The 23,823-nt window shown below is 37.3% G+C and overlaps 1 protein-coding gene across 16 annotated transcripts in view; it reads left to right on the top strand.

Annotated features, from left to right (window-relative positions):
* Positions 1-23,823, top strand: part of ATE1 (arginyltransferase 1) — a 266,317-nt gene that overhangs the window by 92,889 nt on the left and 149,605 nt on the right. For 15 of the 16 annotated variants that reach the window (XM_074382989.1, XM_010332267.3, XM_003922136.3 and 12 more), the window contains one exon: positions 21,248-21,368. The exons of the other annotated variant lie outside the window; for it this stretch is intronic. In XM_074382989.1, the coding sequence (XP_074239090.1) occupies positions 21,248-21,368 (121 nt within the window). The remainder of the gene's footprint in view (positions 1-21,247; positions 21,369-23,823) is intronic. 16 annotated transcript variants of the gene reach the window in all.

Here is a 23,823-nt window from a genome sequence, read left to right as displayed (position 1 = left end):
CATATTCAAGGTGTTATATTCCAGTATAGCACCACATAGTTACATTGCCCCTAGCTCACAAGGAAAACACTATGAGAGTGATAATCATTTTTCATATTTTTTTTTTGGATATAGTATTCTAGAAAGAAAAATGTAGAGACATAGTAAAGTAGTTTTATTGTCTTAATTTAGATAAAATGAGGTAAATGTATTCCCAGGAGCTTTGTTGAATGCTTTTTAGGGTCAGTTTAGTAGGATTGTGAGTCGTGCGTGAGGATCTGGTAAGCAGTTTTACTTGTTTTCTGAGCGTGGGGAAAGGTATTGTTTTCTTAATCCAGGTCTGCTTTGGAAACCTCACATTCCCAGACATAGCCCAAGGCCTTCAGTTAGTATTCCAAGTAAGATGATAAAACCAGACAACTTAGTTTCACATTGTGTTATGATTAATAGTGAGATATTCACATAGCTTTCCTTTTTATTGAACTGTTTATTTGTAAATATTTTCAAACTTCTAGAGAAGTTGCAAGGATACAGATAGTACAGGGAATACCGGTACAATATGCCCTTTTCTTGGATTTACCATACTGGTAATAATTTACCTCATTTGCTATATCTGTTGTCCGTTTTTCTCCCTCCTTCCTCCCTTCCTTCTTTTTATATAGAGATATACGGATGTATGTTTATATACTTACACATATGCATGCATGTTATTTTTTGAACCAGTGGAAACTAACTTGAGTAGACCGTGGTCCTTTCCTCCAGAATACTTTAATTTGTATTTGCCAAGAATGGAGAAATTCTTTTATAAATCACATTAAAGTTATCAGTTTCAGTAAGTTTAACATCAAAACGGTACTTTATATGCTGTTTGTGTTCTAGTTTTGTTATTTGACCCATAATGTCCTAAATAACATCAAATGGTAGACTGTATTTTTAAAAATTTGTTTTAAGTTAGAGTTGTATACTAAATAGAGAGATTTTGATTTAGGTAGGAAGAAGGTATTGATGTTTCAGTCCTACTAATCACATTTAATATCATATTTAATATTGCAGAAGAACTTTACTCTTAGACATACGTATTTAGCAGTTACCCACAAAGGCCGAAGAACTTTGAATAGGATTTTTATATCACATGAAAAAGAACCAAATAATTTACACATGCTTATTAAGCAAAGGAACAGATATTTAAGGAAAGTGTAGAAATTGTTTTGGAATAAAACTAGTTGTATTCAGAATACTAGCCATACGTTCGTAACAGATTCGTTCTTTTCAGAATGTCCAGAGCTCTTTTGTGGTTCTTACTAGTTAACTGGACACCACTGGTTTGGCCTTAGGTAAGCCTTCCTCATGTAGATTCAGTGGAGACGTTCCAGTGTTAATCTTTCTTGTCATTTCACTGTTGACCACTAACCTCTGGGTACATTGTTTTTTCGTGGCCTTCCTAATTGCACACACCCCTGGTTTCCCTCACGATTCTCTGACTGCACTTTTCCATCTTCACCAGCCCTTCTTCTGTTTGCCCCTTGAATGTCGCGTCCATTCTCTTCCACCTCAACACATAACTTTTTTTCTTTATCTGTAAGTCCTCAAGTACCTTTTTGGTGTCTAGGACATCAAAACTATATTTTTAATAGTTTTGACATTTGCATTAATTATACAAAAGCAATTGTGATGGAAAACTGCTAGTGCCTTAGCACAAATTAAGGCATGGAAACCTACCAGTAGCTGCTGTGTACTCGTAATAAAAATAATGCCAGTTTTACTTAAGAATATTCTTGATGAAACAAAAATTATTTAATTATGAGTCCATGTGGTTTCCCCCCCCATATTCAGTGTGATGAAATGGGTAGTATATGTAAAGTGCTTGTGCTGTATCCCAAACTACAAAAGCTGTCTCAGGAAAAGTCCTCGTGCAGTTGAGTTGCATACTAAACCATAAACTAGCTGCTCTTGTCATTGGATGCTTTTTTTTTTTACTTGAAAAAACAACTGACAGGCTTGGTTATTCAGACCTGGCTGTTTGAGAGACATTTTCTCAAAATGAATGTAGCAAACTTGTCATTTCAAGGAAAACAACTGACAGTGTTTGCTGCCAGTGATAAAATTTATACTGTCAAGTAAAAATGACAGTTTTGGAAAACTTGTGTCCATCACTGTGGACCTAATTGTTTCCAGTACTTAAAGAATTCTCTGATGAGATGAGCGGTGAATCTGGAAAACATGATTGATAATTGACCACTGAAACATGTCAACATTCGGAAGATCTGCCTAACTCAGTGAATCAATATTTTCCAAATAACTGATGATGTATTATATTACAGATCATAAATGGGTAAAAAAATCAAACTGCAAGATACATCAAAAGATTTTAGTATTTTTCTGAGTAGAAAAAATTCATAGGTATGACTTCAGATTTCACATTGTGAATAACCTTTAAGAAATTACTTGTGGAGGCCGGGCACGGTGGCTCAAGCCTGTAATCCCAGTACTTTGGGAGGCCGAGGCGGGTGGATCACGAGGTCAAGAGATCAAGACCATCCCGGTCAACATGGTGAAACCCCGTCTCTACCAAAAAAAAAAACTACAAAAAATTAGCTGGGCATGGTGGCGCGTGCCTATAATCCCAGCTACTCAGGAGGCTGAGGCAGGAGAATTGCCTGAACTCAGGAGGCAGAGGTTGCGGTGAGCTGAGATCGTGCCATTGCACTCCAGCCTGGGTAAGAAGAGCGAAACTCCGTCTCAAAAAAAAAAAAAAAAAAAAGAAAGAAATTACTTGTGGAAACTGCTAGTGTGATTTTGGTGTAGCATCAAAGATTATTCACAGTTACATGAAAAGATTGCTAAATACTCCATCCTTTCCTAACAGTGTCCTATATTTGTATGAATTTTCCCACACTCATACCATAATGGACATTTTAAATTAATTCACTATTGTTAGTCCCATTCACTTAAATAAGGTGGCTTTTGCTATAAATTATTCTATAATATTTATAGTTGAAGATATCAAGCAAGTTGTGATTAATAGGTCTAACAAGTGAATATTGCCAAATAGTTTGCAAGCCTTCAGTCTTTGCATGTGAGTAGAGTTTGAGAATATGTGCTTGGATGCCTCTGCAGTTGCCACTGAAGTGTTCAGTCAGGAGCTATTTTAATTTCCCTCGTTCTTCCAGTCCTCCTCGATCCTGAGATCTTGCTGTTGAACCCCATCCTCTGTTGGTGTTCCTGTTGCTTGAGCTATAACCTGCTGTTGCTGTCTACTTGCCTGGACTGCTTTTCATTGTTTCCTGGAACCCTCTCTGAATCTTGCCCAGCTAGATACGTGTAGTTTCCATATCTGGCTATCCAAAGTCTGGATTCTTTGTCACAGATCAAACCCTGATTCTGACAGTGGCTTTAAAAATGGATGGCTATTTTAATTTGAGAAGCATCCATACATCTACAGATTCACAATAATAGAGGAGTTGTAAATAAATCTTTATTGAAATATACTATATATGTAGAAAAGTTTACAAATGTGTAGATCCTCACAAATACCACAAGATAAACAGACCCATAAGCCCCCAATAATCTCCTGAAAATTGACATCTCTCTCTCTCTCTCTCTCTCTTACATTTTTTTTACATTAGGAGTCAGCAAACTTTTTCTGTAGGGGGCCAGGTAGTAAATACTTCAGGCTTTGCAGCCACAGGCAATGTGTGAGCAAATGGACATAGCTGTGTCCCAGTGAATCTTTATTTATGGACATTGAAATTTTAATGTCATGTAATTTTCACACCACAAAGTGTTCCTTGGATAAGTTTTCAACCATTAAAAAATGTAAAAACCACTTTTAGTTTGTGGGCTGTACATAAACAAACAGCAGACCATACTTGGCCCATGGGGCACAGCTTGCTGACCCTCACTTTACAGTACGCCACTCACCTCCCCTTTGCTTCCTGTCCTGCTAGTTCAGCCTATACACAAAGTTTAATTTGTTAAGTATCTGATTTTTGTATCTTTTTGTGGAGACAGGGTTTCACCCTGTTGGCCAGGTTGGTTTCAAACTCCTGAGCTCAAAGGATCTACCCACCCTGGCCTCCCAAAGTGCTAGCATTACAGGCATGAACCACTGTGGCCAACCTGTTAACAGTTTTTTAAAATTATCAGTTGAGTTTGCTTTTTATGATTTCACAGCATCGACATTGACATTTTTGAAGAGTTTTATTACCTGTAATATGAACTTGTCTGGTTGTTTCTTTATAATTTTATTAAGGTTACTTACTTTTGCAGGAATACTACCCAGGTGATGCTGGGTCAGTCTCAGGACATCACATTAGGAGTCTAGGAGTCGCTTACTATCATTTTGTCCACGTATTGGTGATGTAAGTTAGCTTATTTGGTTAAGGTGACATCTGTCAGACTCTCCACTGTAAAGCTGCTTTTTTCCTTTGGCTTTTTTCCTTAGACTTATAATTGTATAATATAGGGAAAGGGTTCCCTGTTTAATAAATGGTGTTGGGAAAACTGGCTAGCCATGTGCAGAAAGCAGAAACAGGACCCCTTCCTGACACCTTACACCAAAATTAACTCCAGATGGATTAAAGACTTAAACATCAGACCTAACACCATAAAAACCCTAGAAGAAAATCTAGGCAAAACCATTCAGGACATAGGCGTAGGCAAGGACTTCATGACCAAAATGCCAAAAGCAATGGCAACAAAAGCCAAAATAGACAAATGGGACCTAATCAAACTCCACAGCTTCTGCACGGCAAAAGAAACTGTCAGTAGAGTGAATCGGCAACCAACAGAATGGGAAAAAATCTTTGCAGTCTACCCATCTGACAAGGGGCTGATATCCAGAATTTACAAAGAACTAAAACAGATCGACAAGAAAAAAACAAACAAGCCCATTCAAAAATGGGCGAAGGATATGAACAGATACTTTACAAAAGAAGACATACAGGAGGCCAACAAACATATGAAAAAATGCTCATCATCACTGGTCATTAGAGAAATGCAAATCAAAACCACATTGAGATACCACCTCACACCAGTTAGAATGGTGATCATTAAAAAATCGGGAAACAACAGATGCTGGAGAGGATGTGGAGAAATAGGAACACTTTTACACTGTTGGAGGGAATGTAAATTAATTCAACCATTGTAGAAGACAGTGTGGCGATTCCTCAATGACCTAAAAATAGAAATCCCATTTGACCCAGCGATCCCATTACTGGGTATATATCCAAAGGATTATAAATCATTCTACTATAAGGACACATGCACACGACTGTTCATTGCAGCACTGTTTACAATAGCAAAGACCTGGAACCAACCCAAATGCCCAACGATGATAAACTGGATAGGGAAAATGTGGTACATATATACCATGGAATATTATGCAGCCATCAAAAACGATGAGTTCATGTCCTTTGTAGGGACATGGATGAACCTGGAAACCATCATTCCCAGCAAACTGACACAAGAGCAGAAAATCAAACACCCCATGTTCTCACTCATAGGCGGGTGTTGAACAATGAGAACACATGGGACACAGGGAGGGGAGCACTACACACTGGGGTCCTTTGGGGGGAAATGGGGGAGGGACGGGGGGTGGGGAGGTGGGAAGAGATAGCATGGGGAGAAATGACAGATACAGGCGAGGGGACGGAAGGCAGAAAACCACACTGCCATGTGTGTACCTATGCAACAATCTTGCATGTTCTTCACATGTACCCCAAAACCTAAAATGCAATAAAATAAATAAATAAAATTTAAAAAAATTTAAAAAAAAATTTGGAAAATTAAAAAAAAATAATTGTATAATACAGTCATATAGTTATCTCTGGGGCTAGACTGTGGGACTGACTATCGTGTTGCCCAGTCTTTTACCCAGTGGTAGCTTCTTTTTGTTTGTCACAGTTTCTTGTAAACGTTAAGGATTTAAAAAACATTCTATAATTCCAATTGTTTGTAAATATTTAAAATATAAGTATGTATGCATTCTTTTCATGAAAAGCTGCTGATGGAACTGTAAATGTTTCTTTATACAATTTAAACATGTTAAATTATTAATACAATTTTAGCAGAGTTAAGTTCCCATTCTCAGACATGGAAGAGCTGTATTCAGATCGTGATTTTATGCTTTATTGTATGTAGGTATCCAGCATTATAAGACTCAATGTCTTTATCTGTAAAATAGGGATAATAATCACCACTCCTTATGGGATAATTGTGGAGATTAATGGCGTAGCTCATGTAAAGCAGTTAGGATAATGCTTAACTTACAGTAACTACTCAATTAATATTAGCTTATTGTTTTAATTAATACCAAAATTATCTTAATTATATGTTAATATAATCTTTACTAAAAATCAATAACTTCAAGTTATAGAAAAATATTAAACATTAGTTTATTATTTTATTCAAATTTCATGCTCCCAGTACATTTGGTTTATTCTAGATTTTTGATGTTTTTTATATGCCATATAATTATGGCTAATTTTTCTAAAAGTGCTTTGGAAGGCTTATTTTTAATTGTCTTGTATGATTCTTTGCAGTCGTAGTGCAAGTGCTTCATGCTGTTACTGCAGAAAGAAAACTCAGATACTTGTAGAGCGTACTCTTTCCGAAGACTAAAGTTAAAATAACTGGCACAGGCTTTGCATATTTATTTAGTGCTAGATTTTCAGATCCATTGCTCACAAACACACGGTGAAATCTGCAGATAGTTAAAACTCCCTTAATAAGTAGTCTCTCTGAAGATAAAAAGAACTTAGAGGGTATTGAGGCCCGCTATGGTGATATTGGAAGCACTCAGGAGACAATTTAGCTCCCACTGGCCAAAATTGGACAGTTTGAGCATGAAAAGGATAACTGTAGTAGATTTAAACACATTAAATATATTCAGACTTATGAGCTCATAGTAAAAAAAAACAAGTTGTTAAAATGTGTGCTGCATACCACGTTGTATTACTCAGATGCTCACCACCAGAAGCTGATAACTCAACAGCTGATGGATCACCAGTCTGTGTGCAACAGCTTCCAAACATACTCAGTGTTCCAAACGTTTAAGCTCAAAACTGTAATCATCTCTGTGACTAATACCGTCATTTCAAGCTCTGCATAATAGTAACTTGTCAAAATTATACTTTTCCTGCATCTGGAAGTTACAGATATCAGCTTCATTTTTATTTATATTATTTCCAGAGAGTTCTGATGTGGTAAACTGATAATTATGCTATTTCAGTATCTCTAAATTGTTATTGTTTGGTGATGATTGGCTCCTTAAAATTTTAGGGAAATACATTTGTGGTATAAAGTCCAAGATACGTGCCATTGTAGAGAAACTTTAGTGGTATAGTCGTTGAATGAAGAAGTAAGGGTTCCCAAGTTATCCAAAATTCTCTGGTGTTTGTAACATAATACATTCTCCCCAGTAATTTAAAATTCTGTGAAATTGACTTGACTTTCTCCCCGTAAATAACTATGCTTAAGTTAGAAGGGGAGGAAATAATCTTGAACTTGCTGCTAAAGTGTAGGCATTACACAAAAGCTGTTAAGTTAACTTTCTACGAAGTCTTCCCTTGCAGAAACACACAGAATGTGATGGCATCCAAGGGGACAGGATGTAAATTCTGCCAGAACCCCTACTGCTGCACAGTGGAGGGAGGAAAGGTTATCCTTAAACTTGAAGCATTTAAGTCATTTGTGATGAATTTTCCATCAGGCAGAAAAAAAAGGAATGATTACCAAAGATTACACCCCTGGGATAAATATGAGGTTATAGCTAACTTCTTATTTCCCTCAGGGGTGTAATTAAACAGACCTTTATGATTAAGGCTTTCAGGCATTGAATAATGTTTGCTGTTTTCATATTCTAGAAAAAAATTGTAGCTCCAGATAGAGATATGATTAGTTAGAGACAGCTTACTGACTTTATTAAAGCCGTGTATTTGTTAGCAACTGTTTTTTTAGCATTGTTTGATTCAGGACATATGCATTTTAAAAAGAATGTTGAAAAGTAAAACCAATTTGTTTCTAAGGGGGCAGATCCCAAATGATCCTAACTAGGCAGATCTTTCTGAACAGAAACATAGGACATTGCTGACACAATTTAGGTGTTCATACTTATTTCTGATTTTAGGTTGGGAATTTTAACAGAAAAACAATATTAAGACTGTGGTTCTGATCTTGGTTTTGCCAGTAATTAGCCTTGATCGAGTCACTTAACTTTTCTATATCCCTCTCTCCTCCTTTTTAAACATATTTAATGAAACTAAGAAAGTCTGAAGTCTGAAGTTTAAGATTCTTTGGTTCTCTCTTCTTAAGAAATACAATTTGACAGAAATTAGTTTAACTCAGTAAGTATTTATTGAGAATTTGGTCCATACAAGGAATTTCGCATATGCATAGGGAGCACAAAGAAATTGATGTGCTCCTAGCTCTTAGGAAACTCCAGGTTTGAATTTTAGGTCAGGGAGTGGAAGGGGAGGTGTGATGTAAAAATAAGAGAAACACAGAATATAAACAGACGACTGCCAATAGATTGTATTAAGTTCTAGAATAGGCCTCTGTGGAAATCTAGATATCTCCTGAAAGGCATCAACCCTGACCCTTCCAATCTAAATTAGGTTTTCCCATTGTATTGGTGTGCTTTTTCTTCATAGCATTTGCTATACTTTGTAATAACATGTCTGTATGGTTATTTTCTTAAAGTCTGTCTCCCCTTTTGGACTAGAAATCCCTGAGAACTGAACCTGGCAGTGTTGCTGTTCACCGTGGCATGCCCAGGACCTTGCTAAGGACCATGCTTAAGTCCTCAGCATGGAATGTGGAGGATGGTAGGCATTTAATAATGAGTCATTATATGCAGGAGTGGCAGCACAGGGCATGATTGAGCCTGCGGATGGGAGCAGTGGGTAGTGAGGTGAAGCAGAGTCCAAGGAAAGCTTGGTAAAGTAAGAGTAGGCAGTATTTAGGTTGGGTTTCAAAAATGGAATAGGGTCTGGGTGCGGTGGCTCACACCTGTAATCCCAGGACTTTGGGAGGCTTGCTGGCAGATCACCTTGGGTTGTGAGTTTGAGACCAACCTGACCTGAAACCCTGTTCCTACTAAAAATACAAAGATTAGCCAGGTTTAGTGGTGGGCGCCTGTAATCCCAGCTACTCAGGAGGCTGAGGCATGGGAATCTCTTGAACCTGGGAGGCGGAGGTTGCAGTGAGCCAAGGTAGTACCACTGCACTCCAGCCTGGGCAACAGTGCTAGACTGTCTAGGAAAAAAAGTGGAATAGACATTGAGGCCAAATGGGTAGCCTTGCCAGGCAGAAGATATCCTGTGAGGGCCCTGGGGTGAGCGAGTTAGGGATAAGAAAGTAGACTGAAAGCAAATGTGCCATTGACTCAGATACATGGTACAGGTATGTCTCAACCAGAGCACTTTGGCAAAAGGGCTATGAATCCATGTGTACTATGTGGATATTGACTAAGGATATACACTTGTGAGTATAGTACTGTTACCATTTTACAAACATGCAGATTCTGTTGGGATTCGTAATATCCAGACTCATTTAAGAGTATTCATGAATTTTTAGTGATTTATCTCATTGTAATTTCTCATCAGCTGTAACTAAAATTACAAAAGACCTATGATTTTTTTTTAACTTTAGAAAGGGCTCTTCCCATTTTCCTTGTAGCTATTGGAGAGCCAGTAAGAGGTTTTAAGTAGGGAACTTACACGAGCGTTTCTCTCTAGTGGCAGTAGGAGGATGGAATGATTCAAGGGAGAGAACATGGAGTCAGCCCCTCTCTCTTGTCTAGTTGAGGGTGGCCTCAAGTAGGGTAGTGGCAGAACCAGTGATTGTAAGTGCTGTTTTCCAAGCAAGAACCTAAAAAAAGCAAATAAACAACTAAATGGGTTCCTCTTACAAACATGGTGAATGCCAAATTTATGTATAGACACATACATGAATATCCATATGCGTATTTAATCTTTAACAGAAACTGAAGAGGCTTAGAGTTTTTCCTTCTCTCTTTATATTATCTTCTTTGTCTTCATCTTTCATTCTATGTCTTATTTTAAAAATCCTTTTCAACTTATGACCCTTCAGTTTGAAATTAAATTTGGGCTGTAAGTTGACTCCTTGAATCTTTTCTTCACAAGCTTTCTTTGTCTTTTTTAGAAGAAAAAAGATTAACTCAGGGTTTCCAAAATAAAAGCAAAGATTGTGATTAAAACTGAATTAGAATCTTGATTCTCTATTATTTGCTAATAGTAAAATAAACAGCTCAGTCTTAAAGGAGCTTTAAAATAAGTCCTGGAGGCTTTGAGAACCCTTGGATTTTAATTAAAGAAATATAGCATACCATCACTTTCTGTTTGTCAGTGGAAAAAATATGTATTTTTAAATTTTCAAAGCTTAGCCTAGCAGCACATGGAGTACATCTGTTGGCTTTCAGAATTTGGGGAACACAAATGGATTCAGATGTTTAGATCCTTTGTCTTTACTGGTCTTGGCTCACCTCGCCAACTGAGCATGGCACAATCCAAACACAGTTTTTGAAAACAGAGCAGCTAGAGTTTCTTCTAAAGCACTCTCCTGGGGACTGATAAAGTCAATCTCTGTTTATGTAATGAAATCAGGGAGCAAGAGGTCTGCTGTAGTACTTTTCGGATGGGATTCCATTGGTGTTGTCTTTCAGGGGAAAGACTGGGTTTAATAAACCTTTATTCTTACTCATTTTCTCTGAGGGTACAGCCCACTCTAATGAATTATTTTGGACTACTTTTGTTTATGTACTATTAGAGCATCTCTTTAAGCAGTCAGTTTTAGTACAATCGATAGATTTATAGTAGAAAATTGGGATACCAGTGTAAACTTTACATGATAAAAGACTTAAACATCTAGTTAATCTTTTTTTGTTGTTGTTCAGTGCTACTAATGTTTAGAATGTGTGTGTGTATTTAAATAATATTGGCTTTTTGGTGTACTTACATTTTAATTTAACTTGAATTTTCAAAACAAACTGCTGGTTTAGCCTCTTTTCAAATACAAAATCCTTCTTGTTCTTCAAAATATTTATAAAGTATTCTTGAGAGTGAAATCTCATAAAGATCTTTGGTTCAGGACCAGAGTTCAAAGGAAAGTTGGTTTGGTTTTGATTTGAAAACTGTAAAAACAAAATGCCCTCAAAATGGCAGGGTGTGAATTGGTAACTTCAATTTTATTGCAATCTGCCAAGCCCATCCCCAGATGTTTCCAATTAAAAGCCGAGCCTGTTAACTTGGTTGAATATCATATGAAAGTATTTCTTTCTGATTTTTTTGTCTGAGAAAAATAAAGTCGCAAATTCTTTAACTCTAATTAAAGAAATAATTTCTCATTTGCCTGTTGTTTAAACTTATACAGATAATGTAATATGTAAAGGAATTCTCATATGTCACATTTAAACATATGTAGTCCCGAATACATAGGGCTTCATATCTGTCTTCTTACAAAGGCCAAAGGGAGATAAAAGATTTTTTAAAAGATGTTAAAGCTCTTTAAAATTAAAATCAAGTATTTCTGGATTTACTATTAAAATCAAAGAGTGGACCTTTAACATAGGATTTGTTTAAAAAGAGGAGTTAGTAATTTCAGTGCTTTCTTCAGTATTGTTCTAGGGAATTTTCTGTAAACAATAGGTTTTTCTTTTATTTCTGATCAATTGTACATTCAATTGTAAGCAGTACTTCTGTGGAAAACTAGCAAGATAGGAAGATGTAATAAGATAAAAGAAACCATAATGTAATTTAAAAACCATGGGTTTTATAATATTTCTCCAGATAATACCAAGATACTTACTGGCAATAAATTTGAATTTATGGAAATTGGCATTTGTTCAGAGAGAAGATGGCATTACTCTTTATAACAAATTTAATGTTAACATTTTGGATAAACATAAATTTAAAGATAAATTTATGTTTGACTCTTCCTGAAACTGTAGACATAGGACCACATACTAGCTGCAAAGATCAAACAGTTGTTTCTCATTTCATCCTGTTTGCTGAAATTTTGATGGACAGGTATTTGGGAGCTCAGGAGGGAGACAACTGTGTAGGTCTTGGATCTGTATTGCTGTTGGCGAGTGCCTGTTTTTGTTTTTGTTTTTTCTAAATACGATGCTACTTGGCCTTTAAGACACATTGCAGGAGGGACCCGTTCTGAGGAAGCTCCAGCTGCTGCTGCAGAGAAAGCCGATTGTTTCATCTCTGTTCCACCACAGCTTGTGGACAGTCCTTGCTGCCGTCCTCAGTATTGCTGGCTGCTCCAGCTCCTTCGTGCTTCTATAGCAGCCTGTGCCCACCACCCGTTATTGACCATGGCTGTGAATGTCATTGGGGCCAGCTGCCTGCTCTTCCCCTAGCAGAGAATGAACACCTCACAAGGGTTTTTCATCTTTTCTTCCTTGGTGTCAAGAGAAGTCCCTGTGCATATTGAACTGAGTTGTGATTTTTAAGGTTTTTGGAAGTTATTTTGAAAATACGTTTAAATTACGACTTTTTTAAGATTTAGGCGTGAAATGAGACTAGAAATAGAGTCTTTTTCTGAGTTCATCATTACTATTTAACATCTTATTGTTTTATCTATCTATATAATAGAAGTAATGTCTGTCTTCATTACCTTTTTTTTTTTTTGAGACAGAGTCTCACTCTATCACCCAGGCTAGAGTGCAGTGGCACGATCTCAGCTCACTGCAACCTCCACCTCCTGGGTTCAGGTGCTCCTTCTACCTTAGCCTCCCGAGCAGCTGGGACCACAGGTGTGTATCACTATGCCCAGCTAATTTTCGTACTTTGAGTAGAGACATTCACCATGTTGGCCAGGCTGGTCTCGAACTGCTGACCTCAGGTAATCTGTCCATCTCTGCCTCCGGAAGTGTTGGGATTACAGGTATGAGCCACTGCACCCTGCCTGTCTTCATTACCTTTTAAAGTTGTTATGAGATTTAATGCAGACAATGTGGAGAATTATTTTGAGGGCTGTGTTCTTAGCAAATACAGAGAGAGGTCATTATTATTGTCATTGCCATTACTCACCAAAGTGGCATTGCTCAACTCTCCTAACAGATAAAGAGACCCTTTCAGAAGTTGCCTTTCCTTCTTCTTTTTTAAAGTGAAAATTAATATGAAAAGCTGTGCATCTCTTTTGAAATAAAGAAATTTCGGCCGGGTGCAGTGGCTCAAGCCTGTAATCCCAGCAGTTTGGGAGGCCGAGGCAGGTGGATCACGAGGTCAAGAGATCGAGACCATCCTGGTCAGCATGGTGAAACCCCGTCTCTACTAAAAATACAAAAAATTAGCTGGGCATGGTGGCTCATGCCTGTAATCCCAGCTACTCAGGAGGCTGAGGCAGGAGAATTGCCTGAATCCAGGAGGCGGAGGTTGCAGTGAGCCGAGATCGCGCCATTGCACTCCAGCCTGGGTAACAAGAGCGAAACTCCGTCTCAAAAAAAAAAAAAAAGAAATTTCATTTCATTGGCATATACTTTCTGTTTTTTAAAAAAACCTTTAAATTGACATGAACCAGTGATTTCTAACCTTCTTTAGTCTGAAAACCCCTTTTTAAATTTCAGTAACTCTTAAAGCTCCTGTCTTGCTTATATCCTTGTAATTCTAGCATTTGGTGATAATTCACTGAATTCCCAAAGTTTGAGTACTATTCTTAGGCAATAAAAACATGCTGGAGCTGCATCATAAATACAAATTCAGCAATTACTACTTCATGCATGCCATGTTAATGAGCAAGGCAGAAGGTGTTAAAGTAATATCCACAGTGTTTAGAGAAAGGAAGTAGAAATGGTATAGGCAGAGTATACTAGATCCATTGTTCATTCACCCAGTAGTTACTAACTGGGGAGATTTTGGAACACATTAGTGATCAAGTTAGACTAAAATCCCTGACTCTACATTCTAACAAGGAGTTTTCTATAGATATAAATAAGGGAATTAACAAGACGGTTAGACAGTGATAAAGCCCCATGGAAGTAAAATGGTAGGGAGGACAGGTGGGCTTCGTTGAGAATGTGACATTGAGCAAAAACTTAAAGTAGCTGTGACCAGAAGAGAGAACAGTCAGTGAGAATCTGAGGTGGGAGCAGGCTAGCATGTTCCAGAGACCTCAAGGAAGCCAGTGTGGCCAAGGTGGCCTGATGGAGGAAGATAAAGTGGTAGACGACCAGTCGGAGGGGTAACGTGGGCTGCGCCACCCAGGGTCTTTGTTTTTTTGTTTTTTTTTTTAACTCCCACTCAGATAGGAAGTATGATGTGTGACGAAGTATTCCATTTTTTAAATGGATTGCCAGTACAGTAGTGGTTACCAGGGGCTGGGGGCAAGGGGATGTAGAGTGACTGCTAATGGGTACTGGGTTTCCTTGGGAATGATGAAAATGCTTTGAAATCTGATGTTGGTGATGCTTGCTCAACCTTATGAAAATAAAAAATGCTGAATTGTACAATTTAAAAGGGTGAATTTAATGGTATATGAATTACATCAATGAAAACATTGCAAAAAATGGATCACTAGTGCGTCCTGGAAACATTTTTTATTCCTCCTCTGTACCAGTTTATAAATTTTGCCTTTGAAAATTCAGATTTCTAACTAGTTACAGCTTAACTGAGGGGAAGTATCTTAACTGGAAATAAAAGATGTTCATTATTACTAATTGTGAAATCCAGTTTTTCCACATGCATACATCCTTTTATACCTGTGCTCATTGTTATCCAGTAAGAGATGATATTGAGAAAATTTTTAACTTCTGGCTATCAAAACTATTGTAGTTTTTAGGCCAAATTCTATATTTTGCCAAACTAAGATATTTTCCTATAATTTATTTTGTGATTCTTTTACAGGGTAAGAAATTGGACCAATGTGATAATGCTCTTCAAATTATAGTCTAAAGCATGCAAGTGAGAAGAATGCCTTTGTTCATTCCATTAACCAAAAACCAAAAGTGTATTATTCCCTCTTCCAAAAGACGCAGTCTTTTTTAATAGAAGTAGAGCAGGATGCGTATTTAGCTAGGGTGTTTTTCTTTTCCTTCCAATGTTTTAGATTTAACTTTGGCATTTCCTAGGTTTTCATTCTATGACAACCTAGTAAAATTAATTGAAATATTGTGAGGCCATATTTTAATGTTTTTTGGGGGGGAGGTATAGTACAATTTGAGTCTTACAAACAGTCTAAGTGGTTTTCATTAAAGAAAAAAACCATTGACTGTTATAGCTCTACTTTGTGTAAAACATTAACTCTTCTTTGGTAACTCAAAATATAGAAGCATGTAGCTAGTTTGTTTTATTTTGTTTTTATGTTTTGTTTTCCAGTTCTAAAATAGTCTGTAAATAGTGGCAGAAGTTAAAATAGTTTGGTGAAATCAGAAATCATAGGATTTGCTGAACTTCTTTTCCCTTTGAGGGCTTTGAATTGAGTGATGATCCCTCACCAAAAAATGTTTAATTAATAATAAAAAGTAAGCATCTCTTCTCTATGTTTAGTATTTTTAAACATTAGCTTTTAACTTTTCGAACATCTTATCTTGAACTACACTATCCTGTATGGTAGCCTTCCCTCTTGAAATAGGTACCCTTGCTTGATACGATTTCCTTTTGTTCTTGTTGGGTGGCTGAATTTCTGAGGACTTGCAAAGGGTGTCTAGCAGTCATCTTCTAAAATTGTGGATTGAAAGAATTCTCAAAAAAAATTATGTGATAAGCCCCGTCAGACCAATTACATTTTCAAAATTTTGAGTACTTAAAAAGTCTGTGGTAACTCAGATTTCTTCTTATTTACAAAAAGTCAGCACCATAGGAAAGAATTAATCTGCTTTTACCTGATTGTTCCAATCTGAATGAATGTACTTAGAGGTTGATTAAATATTTTTTCTTCTGGCCATGGGAAACTATGTCCAAATCCTTAAGTAATTACATTCTTCATACAAACATTTCTCATCTTCTTACACTAGCTGAAAAGACAGGGTAGTTTTCAACCTCCTGTGTTTTCATTTGTGTGATGGTGACTTTAAATTGAGCTTTACGCACTTTGGTCATTTAACTCTTGACCAGCTTAGTTTAGAAAGCATAACCTTTCAAAGTGGTTTATTTCATAAATCTCAGTTCTTTGATGGCTTGTGAGAGTATCTGAAATGCTGAAATAAGCCTGTACTTAGAAGAAAAAATAACCTAGTCTCAAAACTTGATTTCAGATGAGCAGAAGTTAAAATGTATTACACTTATGGTCTTTGAATGAGATAAACTGAGTATTTAAAGAGTTAAAAAATGAAATGTCATTGTATGAGCAAGTATTAGCTTCTTAGAGCACTGTGAAAATTTAGAAATGTGGGACAGTTGTATACAATCATATTTAATATATTTTATGCATACTTCATCTTTATCCAGCTTTGTCCTCCCAATAGGTTGTGAATTATCTGAAGGCATGGATTTGTTCATCTTTCTGTTCCAGCATTTAGTTCCTGTCACATAGGGAGGATTTATTTAATGTTCATTAAATAAATTAGCCCGGTTAATTTTTATATTTTAGTAGAGATGGAGTTTCACCGTGTTGGCCAGGCTGGTCTCTAACACCTAGCCTCAAGTGATCCGCCTGCCTCAGCCTCCCGCGGTGCTGGGATTACAGGCATGAGCTACCTTGCCCAGCTGATTAAATGTTTGCACCCCTCCCAAAATGGAGTTACGCTGTTGTTAAGCAGGCTGGAGTGCAATGGCATGATCTTGGCTTACTGCAACCTCTGCCTCCCGGGTTCAAGTGTCTCAGCCTCATGAGTAGCTGGGATTACAGGTACCCACCCCTATGCCTGGCTAATTTTTGGTATTTTTGGTAGAGATGGGGTTAAATGTTCTTGATGGTCAGCATCATTGTTAAATCTGGGCAGTGGATTCAGGTGGCTGTTGATGAATATGCGCATCTGCAAGGTTTAGGTTAATAAGTAAAACAGGCTCTATTTTAACGTTAAGGACTCAAAAGTTGATGTCCAGTCACCCCTATCTCCACCCTCAGTATTTGACCTGTGCATTTTAGCAGTGAGCATTCATTTCCACCTTATATTAGAAAATGGGGCCATTACTATGTTTTAGGTCTTACTTGTTTTTTGAGATGATACATATGTTTTGTTTTGTTTTTTTCCCAGACATTCTTGGTATTCTCTTTTTTTTTTTTTTTGGAGACAGGGTCTTTGTCACCTGATCTGGAGTGCAGTGACACAGTCACTACTGACTGTTGCCTTGACCCTCCTGGGCTCAAGTGATAGTCACACCTCAGCCTCTCAAATAGCTGGGACTATAGGTGTGTGCCACCATGCCCAGCTAATTTAAAAAAAAATTTATGGAGATATGGGATCTCACCGTGTTGTCCAGCCTGGGTATTCTCTTCTTTTATGTTTTGCCATCACAGTAGTCAAGATACGCCATTCCATTTTTATTAGTGTTTTCTTATTCATGTTGGTAATATTTCTGTACCAAATTCAGAATCCTAGAACAATTAAGTAAAATTAGCCAGAAAGTTTTACAAATGAAGAGTGATGAGGGGGAATTAAATCTCCAATGTATTAAAATATAATATAAAGCTTTAATAGTTAAAACTGTGTGGCACTGTTACCCAATAAGGCAGACAGGTCAGTATAACAATAAGTAGAAAATCCAGAAAGAGATTTCCCTCTATATGGGAATTTAGTAAGTTACCATGTTAGCAGAGGAAATGAAGATTGTTTTAGCAATGATACTGAGGCCATTGAGTAAACATTTGAAAAAAATTAAGTTGGATTATTTTTGTATACCTTACACCATGATAAATTCCAGATGGAGCATAAATGTAAATGTAATATTATGAAACCATGAAAGTACTAGAAAAAATATGAAAATATGTTTTCATAATCTTCAAGTGAGAGTGACCTTTTTAATTATTGTGTAAAACCCAGAGGCCACTTAAAAAAAAGATTGATTTGACCACACATCAGATTTTCATATGGCATAAGAGTGTGGCATACAAAGTCAGAAGACATATAAACTTGGAAAATGTTTGTGGCATATAAACCAAGAGCGCAATATATAAAGAGTTCTTAATATATAAAGAAGCATTTAATAAGACAAGGCCAGCAGTCTAACAATAAAATGGACCAACTTTATGAAAAGTAAAATGCAAATTCCTCTAAATATACGGAAGATATATATTGCAAATTAAAACCACATGAAATGTGATTTTTTTTAGAACAGCAAGATTGAAAGTTTTGATAGTATACTCACTAGGTACAGACGTGAGGAAAATCAACTTGGGAACGTAACGTTGCTAATGAGAATGTAGACTGGTACAACTTCTGTGGAAAGTCATTTGACACTATAAAAGTTAAAACCCTTTTACCCAACATCCCCAGTTGAAGGAATTTATCCTAGTGATATTCACAAATGATATATGTACAAGGATATTTATATTTTATCAAGTGCTTCACCATTTCATACCAACAATGTGTAAGTTCTAGTTAGTTCAAATCCTTATCAAAACTTGTTTCTTCATCTTTGTAAAATTTAGCCATTTTAGTGGACATGCAGTGATAATTTGCTGTGGTTTTAATTTGCGTTTCTGGTCACTAATAATGTTGAACATCTCTTCACGTGCTTACTAGGCATTCATATATCTTTGGTGAAGTGCTTAAGTGGTTTGCCTTTTTTAAAAAATGGGGTTGTTAAAATTCTTTATATATTCCAGACACAAGTCTGCTCTTTTAATATATGTTTTGTCAATATTTTCTCCCAGTTTTTGGCTTTCCTATTTATTTTCCTAATAGTTTTTATTGAAGATAACTTTGAGGAAGTACAGTTCATCAGTTTTCTTCTTCTGTGGTTGCTGCATTTTGTTTACAAAAGAAAATTTTTTATGCTCCAAGGACAGGAAATTTTAGTCCTTTTTTTCCCCGAGAAGTTTTATGTTTCGGTTTTATATTTAGCTTTTTTTTTCCATCAAATTTTCAAAGTGGTATATAACCAAGAAGGAAAAAAATAGATTTAGACCCACAGCTTTAGGGTGCTGTCTAGTTTTCAGATTTGTTAATAGCATGGACAGCATCACGGCCTTTCCCCAGTAAAAGAGTTTAGGAGTTAACGGAGATAATGCCATTGTTTTTACAAGATAGATAGCAATGAAATATCTGGCTTTATTACACTTCCTGAGTAAATCATCAATTCATCCCTACTTCTGTGTTTGAATTTTAATGTTAGATGAGTCTGTAGACCACCTGGAGCTGCCCCTTGTTGATGGCCTTCTCCTGCTGTAGGGCAGTGAGCAGCAGCAGTGCAGTGAGCACTCCAGGAAACTTGAGTCAGAGACCTGACTTCTGGTCCTCATCCTGTTATCTGCTCCTGTTGGATTAGGACAAAACTCTCCCCCTTATCCAGCAAGCCTTTCCATTTGATCTAGAAGAAAATTCCAAATGTGACTGCTCCCCAGAACGTCCCCCGGAATCGAATTCCAACCCACCATTCCATTGCTGTGGTGCCCTGCCATTTCCTGTTGCTTGGAATCTTCTGCTTGGCCCAACTCTGTGTATTGATGCTGTTCCCTTTATCTAGATTGTCCTCATTTCTTTTCATCCTACCCTAGACTTAATTCAGTCAGTCACGTCCTCAATAAAACCCCATATCCTCCCTGAGCCATCTCCCAGGAAAGAATGTTTCCTCACATTTTGTTGATGTATAGCCTCCCTTGTTGGCTTCCAGACTTCTGCTTCACAGGCTGCTAGGGCATGGTGTTCATTTTATATCTATGCTTCATATAGTGATTCACACAGGACCTGGTATAGAGCCTTTCTGATGGAACTGCTGAGCTCTTAAGCAGTATTCTTTGTAAAGAGTTTTACACTGGTATTTTTCAAACTCTGTGGTGTGACCCATTTACTGCTTGTAAAAGCAGTTTTGGTGGTTCAAGGGCAGCATTTTTTAAAAAATGAAGTAAAGTAGAACATAACATGGGTAAGCATTGAGTACTAAAAGGTTTGTTTCTGGTTTTATGTTTGCATGTATGTTTACTAGGCTGTGATATAGAATATATCTTATACTATGGGTTGTAGTAAAAAAAAATGGAAAAACACTATGCTAGATTTTAACTTTTATAATGAATTTTTAAATTTAGAAGAGAGACACTTTGAATTTTAATTTAGCTCAAAGAATATAAAACCTTGATAGTTATGAAAATTTTCACGAAATGCTTTCACATAATTTGTACTATCTTCATTATCCCCATTAAGCGAATAATTTTTTTCTTCAGCACCTGTTGTATAGTCTTTGTGTTAAATTTGAGGTATATAATTGGATTATAGAAACATAAATTAGCTGGGTGCAGTGGCTCATGCCTATAATCCCAGCATGTTGGGAGGCTAAGGTGGGTGGATCCCTTGAGGTCAGGAGTTAAGCCTGGCCAACATGGTGAAACCCCCTCTCTGCCAAAAATACAACAATTAACCTGGCCTGGTGGCATATGCCTGTAATCCCAGCTACTCTGGAGGCTGAAACAGGAGAATCACTTGAACCCAGGAGGCGGAGGTTGCAATGAGCTGAGATGGCGCCACTGCACTCCAGCCTGGGTGACAGAGCAAGATTCTGTCTCAAAAAAAAAAAAAAAAAAAAAAAAAGGCAGTTTAGTGGATTATCAGATGTTTCCCTGAAATTTCTGTTTCTTTAACTTCTCTTTATGATACCTCTATCAGTTTAGATTGCTTATACTAGAAGTATGTTGATAAGACAGTACTTTCTAATACATTAGAACAGAATGAATATTATCAACTGAGTCTATAAATCATAAATTTAAAAATTTGTCATTAAGGATAGCAAAATTCCATGTTGAAAAATAAGTTCACTTTATACAGTGCTCTGTGAAAAGAAATTTCACTTTGTTAATTAACTAGTATTTAAAAGACAACTTGATTTTGAAACTAGTTATTCTTGAACAGTCAGCTCAGCAAGAATCATGTTAAATATTTCTTCTGGAAGAGATTAAAAACTCATATTTTCCAAATCAACACAGGCATCCTAAGTGGTGGTGTTTAACTTTCAGAGAGCCTTGAGTCAAACATGCTTTTAGGAGATGGGAAAGCTATCAGCTAAAGGGCTGCTTAGTATTTACAGTGAGATAGTTTCTGATTGACTTTTAAGTTTTTCCTTCAAACCTTTCCTGGAGCCCCGGTCCCTTTATCTCCGGCGTTGCTGTGTCAGTAATGCTCGTGCCTTTTTCCTTCACTGTTCTTCAGGGTCAGTATAGACCTTCTGATTTGCTGTGCCCTGAGACATATGTTTGGGTGCCCATTGAGCAATGCCTGCCTTCACTTGAAAACTCCAAGTACTGCCGTTTCAACCAGGACCCAGAAGCAGGTATGTTTGGAGCTGAGCTCAGCTAGAAATCATTGGCTTTGTTTTTATGATCCATGTGTGTGTGGCTGTGGCTCTTAACAGGGTCCAGGTAGCTTTGTATATATTATAGAGCGTGCTGTGCATAAGTGTGTGTGTGTGTGTGTGTGTGTGTAAGGTAGAAGATAGAGGAAGACTTTGCACATGCGCACAAACTCACACTCACAGTTTGGCGCAAAATTTAGAAACCTCATGGGCTCGTGTCATTTACTGACCTGGCTTCTCCCATTAGGTTGGTTTTTATATGCTTTCAGGGACTGATATCAACATCCATATCTTTTTAAGTATCATAGTGCATAAAAATTGCCTGCTAGATGGATTATTTAGTCAGTGTAGAGAAGACAAAGATTGGCCAACTAGACTGAATAAAGTTGTAGAATGGTTTCATGGAGGCAAACAGACTGTAATGGGTTTTGTGACAATACTTTTTTGACTTTCTTCTTAGATCTTTAGCGTATACTTCCAGCATAGTTTTGTTTCCCATTGTTTCTCTTTAGATGTTCTGTGTACTAAGAGTATGTACAGACATTACAAGTATATCCCTGGCCAGGTGCAGTGGCTTAGTCCTGTAATCCCATCACTTTGGGAGGCTGAAGCCAGCAGATCACCTGAGGTCAGGAGTTCAAGACCAGCCTGTCCAACATGATGAAACCCTGTCTCTACTAAAAATACAAAAATTACCAGGTGTGATTGTGGGCACCTGTAATCCCAGCTATTCAGGAGGCTGAGGTGGGATAATCACTTGAACCCGGGAGGCAGAGGTTGCAGTGAGCCCAGATCACACCATTGCACCTCAGCCTGCGGCAACAGTGTAAGAATCTGACTCAAAATAAAAAGTACAGCCATGGAGTTAGGCTTCCTGGGTTCAGATCCTGGCTTCATGGTCAGTTGGTAAACTGTATGCCTTTAGGCAATTTAATAATCTCCCTGGGCTCAGATTTCTCACTTTTAAAATTGAGATAGTAATAAGACCTACCTTACTGAGCTGTAAGGAGGATTAAAATGAGAAGCATGCTGAGAACAGCCCCCTATTGTTGTTGTTTTGGTGGTCATTCGCCAAGTTGGAATGTTGCATCCCTTACATGCCACAGGCTTTTGTCTGCATTTACTTTTGTTTACTCTGATCCCGTTCTCTGCAAAGATGTGCAGTTTTGTTTATCTCCCAGTAGTCTAAGTGCCACTCACAGTTCACAGTAGTCCTCCTCCGCAGAGCCTTCCTCGTCCTCACAGCGTTCAGCCATGGCTCTGTAAGACAGGCACGGGATGGGTTGCATTAGTTGACATGCTTGTCTTCCCCCTAAAGTTCCTTGATATTCTCAATTGTGCTTAATGGAACTTTGAGTCCTCACACAGCCTCACCACAGAGGAGATGCCTGATCCATATTTCTTAAGAGTACAAACATTTTTCTAGCTATGACCTGTAGTCTAAGTTTGGGGAAAAAGAAGGAAAGATCAATGAAAAGGCCGGAGGAGGGGAGAGGAGTAGGTGGAGCAAGATCAAATGAAAGATAAGGGGCAGGGAAAGGGATGCAGCAACTTCTTCAGTTCTGAGATGCACGTTTGTTTCACAATCAGGTATTTTCATGTAAGAAAAAATTGACTCATGTAATGTTGTATTTTGTTATCTCCTTGAAAAGCCATTATGAACTCAAGAGTGACTCCTTCTTACACATGATGATACCTTAGAATCTGATGACGAGTGACCATAGGGACCCCGCTGACTCATATGCCAGGAACCCTAGTGTTAGCCCCAGTTTTTCTAGATATTTAGATTTCCTAGAATAACTAGAGCTTTATAGTTCCCACACCTGAAATTAGTAGTCAGTGTGTGATCGTTTTATTCTGAGTAAAGTTACACCCCATTGATCAGATGTATTGCTTTAAAACAAACATGAAATTTGTCCATCAGTTTTAGAGTCAGGCTCAAAGCCAAAAGCAATAGTATTATAAGAGAAAACACAGACTTACCTGCTCTCCTCTCTCCCCTCAGAAAAAGTGTCTCCTCTAGCTTTTCTCAAGGTCAGGACAGTCCAGTTCCTTGTGATGAAAACTGCTGAACATCTTACTAAAAGATTTCATATTCACATATAAAACTTTATCTGTATAAGTTGCGTTCTAATAGTATTATGATCCTAAATTTCTTACTCCCCAACTTATGATAGTTTTCACCTTCTTTTTTTCCTTGTTGATCTGTTTTAAACGTTGCATTTCTTCTTACATAATACTTGGAGACTAAACAAATTCTGCTTTTATAAAGTTGAGAAGGTGATTGAATAATTTCCATCCATTGAATAGACATTCAAGGAAACATTCATGTTAATAAATTTTAAAATTACGTTCCAAAATAAGTAGTAATGAACATGGCAAAGAAGATTTAGTCTCATAGAACATACTGTATCCTGGTGAGTGATGAATATAT

This window comes from Saimiri boliviensis, chromosome 12 (genome assembly GCF_048565385.1).
Source record: "Saimiri boliviensis isolate mSaiBol1 chromosome 12, mSaiBol1.pri, whole genome shotgun sequence".
Taxonomy (NCBI): domain Eukaryota; kingdom Metazoa; phylum Chordata; class Mammalia; order Primates; family Cebidae; genus Saimiri; species Saimiri boliviensis.
Note: the sequence above shows the minus strand (reverse complement) of the source record. Positions and strands in the feature narration are given on the sequence as shown.